The sequence below is a fragment of the Camponotus vicinus genome, unplaced genomic scaffold (genome assembly GCF_025532165.1).
Source record: "Camponotus vicinus isolate PSW18456_S1 unplaced genomic scaffold, iyCamVici1.0 SCAF_7, whole genome shotgun sequence".
Classification (NCBI taxonomy): domain Eukaryota; kingdom Metazoa; phylum Arthropoda; class Insecta; order Hymenoptera; family Formicidae; genus Camponotus; species Camponotus vicinus.
In genome coordinates this window covers 10094697-10105934 of record NW_028141979.1, presented here as the reverse complement: position 1 = coordinate 10105934, position 11238 = coordinate 10094697, and the positions used below count along the sequence as shown (strand labels likewise).

The 11238-nt window shown below is 24.8% G+C and overlaps 1 protein-coding gene across 1 annotated transcript; it reads left to right on the top strand.

Annotated features, from left to right (window-relative positions):
* The first annotated feature begins 956 nt into the window (after positions 1-956).
* On the top strand, positions 957-9459 carry LOC145974767 (aminopeptidase N-like). The gene is made up of 12 exons (XM_083104780.1): positions 957-1438; positions 1553-2050; positions 2184-2370; positions 2721-2869; positions 3342-3343; positions 4247-4328; positions 4964-5325; positions 6825-7102; positions 8323-8519; positions 8695-9018; positions 9113-9182; positions 9328-9459. Exons 1-12 carry the CDS (start codon positions 963-965, stop codon positions 9457-9459), a joined length of 2757 nt encoding a protein of 918 aa, XP_082960906.1. The 5' UTR covers positions 957-962.
* Positions 9460-11238: the final 1779 nt, after the last annotated feature.

Genomic DNA, 11238 nt, shown 5'->3' with positions numbered 1-11238 from the left:
TGTTTCGACCATTTTGACATATAGAAAGTGTAAAATTTATAAGCTAAATTTCTTTTTGACATTATAAAATTATTGTGTAATTAATTTTATATTATTGCTAGAAAATTATCTAAGCTATATAAAATAATATCTCATTATGTAAGCTATAAAATTATTTATCTTAAAAAAGTATAATATTACCTGTGTTTTGTTTTTAAAATATTTTTTATAATGAATATCTAGGGCCAGTAGGATATGTTAATTTGAATGTGTAACGAACGAATAAACAACAAATAATAAAAAATTAACATTTTATTCAAAAAGATGTGTTATAAAAATATTAACATAATTGTTTTTAGAATTTTGTTCGAATATTTGATACAATCCGCTACATTATCAAAATTTCAAATATTTGATGATATTTGATTTCCGTTCAGTGTTTGTATGTTTTTAATACATTTCTTACTTAAGGAACAGATTGATCTTGAAAATAACATGTTAGTAAACATATAGTCCATATCATGTATATAATCGCGTTGTTCAGAATATACCTTCATTTCTCATACATTTTAATGCTTATATTATATATATATATATATATACATTGAAATATGTAATTGTACTAGGACAAATCTTAAAGATAGCAAAATTGAGATAAATAAGAGTTATGTTTATTGTGCTTGTCCTACTGGAATTATCAAAATACAGCCTTCATGTCTCCTAATATTCAAGTCCGAAAAGAATATTTCATATGTCGTTTTAATAATTTTTATATTTATGTATCTTTTCTAATCATTCCTTTATTTATTAAACTGTAATATTTTAATTTCTTTTTAAATTAATCGTATTTTCTTATGAAGTGTTTTGTAAATTCTTTTGAACGTTTTTTCACACAAAAATCGATTTTATTGAAGATACTCTTTGTAAATACTTTTGTTTTTATTGAAGAAACGTTTTTTATAGATATCCGAGTAAAATTCAACATGACATTCTTAAAACTATTATTAAGTAATAGTATAATATACCTTGCCATAATGGCAATAGCAAGTTCTATGGATGATGAAGAATCGAAAATCGCAGTGCGCAGTGTATTAAACAATACATCAAGCAATATATCAGATTATATACTTCCGACACATTATAATATGAAGATAATGTTAGACAATGATTTTCTCCATAGCGAATGCATAATCACTTTAAATATTTCTCATGCAAAACGATACATAGGTTTTTATGTACCGGATACAACAATTATAATGTACTCAAAATTAAATCAAAATAATGGTAAGCTTTATAAAACAAAAATAACAAATTTTATTAAAAACAATATTGTCACGTTCGATTTCGGTGATGTCTTGTTGCGTGGAATGTACGATCTATATATACTGTATAAAATCTCAATTAATATCGTAAGGGAATCTTTCGGAACTCCGTACATAAACGAAGATGAAGAAATAGAGTAAGTAGAAGAATATATGAAATATCAAAAACAAATTGTACATTTGTGCATTCTACGCTTACAATTATCTAAATAATTAGACATTATCTAAAATATATCATTAAAATACTGTAGGTGGTTAATCGCAACAGGTATACAGCGAGGAAATAGATATCAAACGAAAAAACAGCAAATATTTCCATATTGGGACAAGCCAGAATTAAGAATTACTTTTATTATTTGCATAATACATCATTCAAAATACAAAGCTTTGTCAAATATGCCGATACGAGATAATGAATTGACGAACGATAATATGATATGGACATTTTTTCATGAGACACCTTTGATCTCCATAGATAGCGTAGCATTTCTGGTATCCGGTTTTCATCAGATCATCCTCTCCGATCATGAAACAATTCGTTCATCCATATGGTTCAGACCACAATCGGAATCGCATCTAGAATTTGCGAAAACTGTTATTTCTTCCACTAGTGTATACATTCGTAATTGGAATATTTTGAGGAGAGGACTTGCGCGGACCTCTGTTTCATTTGAGAGCAAAGTGGATCATGTCGTAATCCCGGATTTACAAAATGATATAGAACAGAGTTTGAGTTTCATTTTTTATCGGTAATATATATAGTTAAAAATATAGATATATTTTAAGAACTATTTTAATTACATATTATATTGTAATCCATTTACATAAGAAATTATATTAATATCATAAATTTTTCATACATATTAATATAATTATTTTTAGAGAAGCAGATATCACTTATAATGAAGAATTAGATCCTGTCGCATACAAAACGGTAATTGCGCGCTTAATTGCACGTGGGATGGTACAAAAATATATTAGAAATCTGTTCAGACCAACCTACTTCTGGCCTCATACATGTTTAAACAAAGGATTTAATATATTTTGTCAAGCATACATTATCGGCAAGGTTATTTTATTACTAACGCTATTTGAATACGCAGTCAAATGATTAATGGTTTAGCAATATAAATATTTGTTAAATATTTGTGCAAATATTCTGTTTTATTGCTTAAATATAAGAAATTATAAGAATCCAAGTCTCTAAAATTTCTAGAATTCTGGTGAAAGAAATTTAATAAGAACTAAATATGTATATGTTTTTGTATGAAAATTATCGTAGAAAAATTTACACACACAAACACACATAAAAACTTTATTCTTAACAATAGCATATAATAAGCTAATTTTGATATGTACGAAAAACTTTTTCTTTTTGATTATTTATGATAAGTTATGATTATATCGAATTGATTTTAGGCTCTACCAAATTCCCGGATCATGGATTTGTTTGTAGTTCAAGTTCAACATGAATTACTCTATCTAAATACTTATGTTGTTATAAAATCTACTAGAGAATATAATAGCTATATTGAAAATTATATACAGTCTTCTCTTTTTCATCAAAGGTATGCGTATAACACTGCATAATTAAACAATTAAATAATTATAAATTTCTGAATGTTAATTTCATAGAAAATGAGAAAAGTCATTTATAAACAAAAGAACCTGTGCAATTCTTATGGAAATTGAATTTTGACGTTTGGTGAAATTTGTAGAAACTCTGGAAATAAATAGTTTGTGGCAAATCAAAAGTCACATTAACCGCGATATCGTTTGATAGAGCCATTTCGTCGCTACAACCGTTAAATTGTCGAAATAAGGCGTTATTTCATTACTACTGAGGGAAAATAAATAATGTATTATTGAGTAGAATCACACACAGTTGATTACTTTTATTAATACATAGATATTATATTTACGTGGAAAATATGTACATAAATGTATATATAGGGTGTCCATAAATTTCCCATATACTATATTACAGAAATGGTTCAAAAATTACAAAAAATCATGAAACAGGTATTTAATTATTTTGAGAGGTTAGTCTTTTAAAGCAATTAGGAAAGTTGTATCCCTCTTCCATCCGAAGGGGGAGACTTAGGGAAAACTTATATAATAACTATATTTTCAACTAATTATATTTTATCAAATATCAAATAGCATGTTATGGCGACGACAGCGGCGATGCTGCTACACACACATTTTTTCCATGTTAATAAATTAGTAAAATGTATTAATAAAAATGATCAACTGTGTATGACATTCTAATATATTAATTACTTTATTTAATATATTATTTCTACTTTTCCTTAATAGTATTGAAATAACGCCTTATTTCGATATTTGAATACTTGAAGAAACCACTTCATCAACCTTATCACATTTATTTTGACGTTTTTTAAATTTTTATTGTGTTTTCACGTAAACTATTTATTTCCAAAATTCAGCAAATTCAATCAAAATTCAAATTTCTTCGAAATTCAATTTCCATAGAAAGAACCGTGCAAGGCCTTTCATTTGTAAAATTTAATATATTTTTTCATAATATTTGCAATAACGTAATAATATCTAACTTTAAAATTAAATTTTTATATAATTTTTGAATAATTGTATAATGTGTAATTTTTTTTAAATTATAACTATACATGTTTATCTAAGATTTCAAAAAATCATAATAAAATATAAAGTTAACTGATTCCTTATAATTATCTTTATTATATTTAACAAATTTTTAATCATTCACTATTTATCTATTATTACAAATTTTTTCGTTGAATTGTATTTATCAATCTTTTATAGCTGCTTACTTAGATTTAATTACACAAACTTTGGGTGTAATATATTTAATTTTATTAATTACATATAAATTCACAAACCTTTATTGCACATTGCAGTAAAGACATTTTAAATATACTAAATTCTTTTTCTTTCAAACATTATAGGATCCATTATATGGCGCATGTTAATACGAACATTACCACTTCATATATTTTCAAAGGGATTCATGAAATATTTGGATAATCAGTAAGTATAATGTATTGTAATGTAATAATGTATTGTAATGTAATATATACATCATAGAGGAAAAGAAAAAAAAATCAAAATAGAAAATAAATTTAATAATATATTTCCAGTTTTTTAATGTTTAAATGACATAGATATTTAAAAGCTTAAATTTATACTGCTATTTTATATTTATGAATTTTTGTTAAGATTGAATTTCAACTTTTTAATTAATAAATATATAATAGATATTTATATTTTCTAAATAACAAACAATTTAAATTGAATGATTTAGAGAATGTAGTTGTACAAACATAGAATATAAACACTCTAAAATTTTGTAATACAGAAATTAAAATTATTATTTATTCAGTCACGACAAATTCTGACATAATTACTAATAAATATGTATTAATATATATTAATAAGAAAATATATATATACGTATGTACATATATTTATATATATATATATATATATATACATATATATATGTATACAATTATAGTAAAGTTCATAAATTTCTATCTCTGTAGAAGTTACATTATAGATTAAAATAAGAAAATAAATTCTGTGTAAATTATGATCTCTTTCCTTATTATTTATTTATCATTTTTAGTATAGTGTTAAAATTATTATGATGTTAAATCTTACAGACTTCGTAAGCCTAAAGCAACAACTGCCGATCATTTATGGGACGCTATGAGATCTAAGATGATTGAATTGAATTTTAAGTATGATTTTAATATAAAAGATACGATAAATTCGTGGATTATGCAGAGGTATCCTTCCGTATTGAAGGTGACGCGAAATTATTCTACTGATGCTGTAAGCGTATCGGTACAATTTCGCAACAAATTAGATGAGGAACAATATTATATTCCTGTTAGTTATACTACGGAGTCGAATCCCAATTTCACCATAACTTGGACGAATATTTTGTTAACATCATGGCATTCAAAAACTGAACTCTTTCTTGAAAAAAATCAATGGATTATTTTCAATTTACAACAAGCTGGTAAATATTGAATAATAAATTTACATCTATATTATCTATATTATCTATTATATAATAATAAATTTACAATTATATTGTACAGGGTGTCCTAGACCACACGTACACCCCTTTTCTTTCAAAAACTAAGCATTTTAGGGAAAAATGTTTCAGACAAAAGTTGTTTGGTTTCGAGGGGGCCATAAGATGGTACCATTGGTTTGACCTTAAAGAGTCATTTGAAGGTCACGTGAAGGCCACTTCAATTTTTTTAAGTGGAATACCCTATATATTTTTGCACATTCTTGTAGCTCATCTCGAGAGCTTTCCAAAACACTATAATTAAGTTAGTTTTCATTAAGTACTTTCCGAGTTATGAGGCTTGAAATAATTTCTTAATTTTACGTAAATCATAAAATATCTTGTAAAATATTCATTTTTCGATTATCTTACCTTAATATTTTTATGTACAAAAAAGAGGAATCAATTGGTGTAAAAGAAACTTTTAAGAAAAAATATGTAATTGTTAATTACAAATTACATATTTTTTCTTAAAAATAACTGTGTTTCTTTTACACCAATTGATTCCTCTTATTATTTTGTACATAAAAATATTAAGGTAAGATAATCGAAAAATGAATATTTTACAAGATATTTTATGATTTACGTAAAATTAAGAAATTATTTCAAGCCTCATAACTCGGAAAGTACTTAACGAAAACTAACTTAATTATAGTGTTTTTTAAAGCTCTCGAGATGGGCTACAAGAATGTGCAAAAATATATAGGGTATTCTATTTAAAAAAATTGAAGTGTCCTTCACGTGACCTTCAAATGACTCTTTAAGGTCAAACCAATGACACCATCTTATGGCCCCCTCGAAACCAAACAACTTTTGTCTGAAACATTTTTCTCTAAAATGCTTAGTTTTCGAAAGAAAAGGGGTGTACGGGTGGTCTAGGACACCCTGTATATAATTTAACGTATATATATTTCTATATATAAATACATATATTTGTATAATTATTATATATATATATATATATATATATATATATATACATATATAATGTTTGTAGTCGAAGCCATTTTATGTTTGCACTAAATTGCATATCCAAATCGTCAGAATTGTTCAATTATTATACATACAGACATACATACATACATATATATATATATATTTAATATATATCATATATGATATCAATTTTAATTAAAAATAATCATAAGATGTATTAAAACTCATATATATAATATATAATATATAATATAAGATATAACAAAAGATATTGCAAGAATATTGAAATTTTAACAATATATTTGAAATTTTCATTTCTTACTGTATTATGTAGAATTGCTGATACAACCTTCATGTTAAATAATAAAAAACGGAAGATGCAAACTTCTCTAATAATAATAATATGTTTAATACTGAAATATCTTTAACATATCGAAATATGTTTAATCAATATATATCATTTCAAAGTATTTAATAATCGACAAAAGTAATTTATTTTATAACAGGATACTATCGCGTCAATTATGATATTGCGAACTGGCGAAAAATTGCACAATACTTAAATTCTGAAAAATATAGTAATATACATGTTCTCAATCGAGCGCAAATCATCAATGATGCGTTTCATTTTGCGATAGAGAAGAAACTTGAATTCTCCGTATTTTGGGAAATTGCTTCTTATTTGGCACAGGAAAGAGATTATATAGCATGGTATCCTATGCTCAAAGCATTTGAATTTTTGTCGACCATCTTTCCATTCTTAAATTTTTATCCTGAATTTAAGGTATATATATAGATATAATTACATTTTTTTATAAAAAAATTATCCATTACATCAATTATCTATTTTATAATACAACGATTTCATATCATAATAATGAATTCTTTTAAAAATAGATATATGTAGTGAGTTAAACAAAAAAAATTAATTATACATTATTATTTAACTTCTTTTGTACCAAAATTCAGAAATTTAAATTCAAAAGGCGCTTATGTTACATATTTGTTATATATCTTTTCTTTACATTTAATACAATCACATAAATTTTGAATATTTCATCAAGTTATTTTTCTATAATAATAATACGTTAGTATTTACGTGATAATTGTTGATCAATTGTGTAATTAATATTTAATTAGTTTTAGGAAATTATAGAACATAGTATGTAACACAATTATCTTTCTTATATTAATTTTCTTTCGCAGTATTCGAATGTTTACGATGTTAAAAATATACAAACATTTTGCAGAGAAACTGATTTATATAATATTAAGATAATCTCTTTACATTATACAACACATAATAATTTAATATATAATAATCCACTTGTAAATGCTTGTTTTATAAAGGAAATTGATATTTAAAGTTAAAAATACTTAAAATCTATATTTGATACGCCACAGATTTAAATTAAGAAAATAATAATAAAAATCATATATCAAAATCGATACATCAATCGATACATCAATATGCACAGACTAAAATATATGTACAAAGTGTCTCCTAAAGCTTGATCGCGCGTGCCTCGACTCTTGTTTTTTCATTGCTATGCGACATTCGCCGCTGGCACACTTATCGCGCATATCCTACGATATAGTCCCGCGAAACGCGCGCTTATTCACATTTTTAATTAATATTTCAATAATTATTACGAAAATTGTAGAATGGTAAAGAATCATTCTGTTCAGTTTATTGCGTTCTACCCACTCACGAACGTTAGCAGAATTTTATGAAACATTTTATATATCGATATGTGTGTTAAAAATTCATTAAATGATATAAAATCCATACCTATTTAGATGGTAAAATATATACACAACTATTCACACCCAAATAAAGAATTGGTAAATCTACTTATTATGATATTGATGCTACGAAGTCACATAAATATTAAAGAAATATGAAAGAAAATTATTTAGGAAAAACGCTTATTTGCGCGTACATTATATCTGTTCTTGTAAATAATGAATAAACTAAATATAATGATAGTTATTAAATTTTAGGGAGTGCTAAGGTTTGATTTTATGCAGAATTTTACATCTAATTATTGGAATCTGTATGACGAAAGTCACATCAGCGATCATGCTAAATGCTTAAAACAAGAACTCGCAAAGTGGGATTGTATTATAAATGAAAATCCTTGCGAAGAGAAGTCTAAGCGTCATTTGAAATGGCATCTAGCAAATCCTAAAGAAAACAAGTACTTCTTTTCATAATATTTTATTCTTTTTCTAGGATTATTTTTTTATATTCTGCATATGTTTGAGAAATTAGTTATCACTTATATCAAAAAATTATTTATAAAATACTAAAGAAACTATTAACACAATTTCGATTAGATTATTTTTATTTCTTTTCTGGCCTGTCTTCTGTAGACTTTTGCCTGGATGGAAGAGGTGGACATATTGCAATGGTTTGAAAACGACAGATCGTGATACATGGAATAAAGTTTTTAATAATTACATGAAAGGAAATGATAAAATATTAGAATGTTTGGCTTATAGTAAAAATTCTGAAATTATAATCCATTATTTAGAAATAAAATTATCGCAAAATTTATTCGAACTATCTGTTCATCAGCTTGGACTGACGAAGCGAGCTTATGCCTTAAATGCTAATATTTTTCTTTCTGTCATTGAGAGGCATACTAAATATATGCTTACAAGTTTATTAAATAATTACAAATCAATAATCCACGGGTAACAATATTATTTAATAAAGATATACCACACATATAGATGTGAAGATTAATTGTACGAATTAATTATAAACGTATTGTTTTATTTTTTATAGAAAAGTCAATGAGATTGTAACATTAATTGTTATAATTAACAATGCGTATTCTAAGGGACAGTTGGTCGAGGTAAATTTTAAATAAATCAAATTTCTATATTTTATATAATATTTTTATATAATTCTGTTCATAATGATACTCTGTATGTGTGACAGTACAATTATTAAATACGAAATCATTTATTGATAATAATTATTAATATAATCCATTTTAGATAAAGGAATTTGTAAAAAAAGAGCTCAAAAGTTCAATCATTTCAATTACCGATGTTGAACAGAAGATGGAAACACGCTGGTCGGAGATCGAAAAACAGACAAAATATTTTCGATCTTTATTCAATAATTGAATAACTAGATTTCTAAGACATTAACTATTTAGAAATTAAAAATACAGAATAAATGATTGTGATAATATTTATAAATGTATATACTTAATTATTCACTAATGTCATATAAAGATTAATAATTGTTTAATTGTATTTTTTCAATATAATATTAATTGTACAATATAATATTAAAAATGTTGTATTGCATAATATTGTATAAAAATATTATATTGTATAATATTGTATAAAATTATTATATTACATTACAATATAATTCATATTATGAATATTATGTATATTTCTAATATTATATTGTATTAAATATTATATTGTGTTATTTTTCTGTATTATTCTGTAAATTTAATACATAGATGTTGATTATATATTTACATGTGTTTATTTTACACAGATACATACCTATACAGGGTGTTTCCAGTATCTCGCAACAAAGTAAAACCATAAGTAAATATCGCTAAACTGAACTAAAAAATCTCATATCATTTTGAAAACCACCACGTAATATTTCGAGACATTAATTAAAAAAGATCGGCCAATACATGCAAGTATAAGGGCGATTATAATTCTTCAATTAATTTTCTCTCGCGAATAGTTTCTTAGAAAAATTGTCTTTATAAATAAAAGCTTCATATACGATAATGGAATAAAAATCATAAACAAGTTTATACTTATTGACTTCTGTCGATATGTAAGATATCCTGTGCTACGTATAATCAAGACGTTATTTATATAACACTACGTACCTTCTATATACTGTCAGGAATGCCAACAGAGCCATCAGTTTATGATAGTCTCTTGAAGCGATAAGTTCGCGATTGAATGCTTTTGGTGTTAAATCTGATATTAAACATGGCTAATTCAACTAGTAGGATAAGGTATTAAATATATAATAAAATATTTGTCTTTCTTTCTTTAAATGTACATACAAAATTGTGTGGAGTAACAGGTAACGCTTTTATTTTAGAAAAGACATTTTCTTTAATTTTCAAATCGACTAACTCATTTTATTGTAAATATTATTTTTATCTTTTGCATACATTACAGTTAATAGAAATGAAGACATTTACGATTGTACTGTAATAGCATGTTTCGACCATTTTGACATATAGAAAGTGTAAAATTTATAAGCTAAATTTCATTTTGCCATTATAAAATTATTGTGTAATTAATTTTATATTATTGCTAGAAAATTATCTAAGCTATATAAAATAATATCTCATTATCTAATCCATAAAATTATCTACCTTAAAAACGTATAGTATTACCTGTGTTTTGTTTTTAAATTATTTTTTATGATGAATATCTAGGGCCAGTAGGATATGTTAATTTGAATGTGTAACGAACGAATAAACAACAAATAATAAAAAATTAACATTTTATTCAAAATGATGTGTTATAAAAATATTAACATAATTGTTTTTAGAATTTTGTTCGAATGTTTGATACAATCCGCTACATTATCAAAATTTCAAATATTTGATGATATTTGATTTCCGTTCAGTGTTTGTATGTCTTTAATACATTTCTTACTTAAGGAACAGATTAATCTTGAAAATAACATGTTAGTAAACATATAGTCCATATCATGTATAAAATCGCGTTGTTCAGAATATACCTTCATTTCTCATACATTTTAATGGTTATGTTATATATATATATATATATATATATATATATATATATATACATTGAAATATGTAATTGTACTAGGACAAATCTTAAAGATAGCTAAATTGAGATAAATAAGAGTTATGTTTATTGTGCTTGTCCTACTGGAATTAT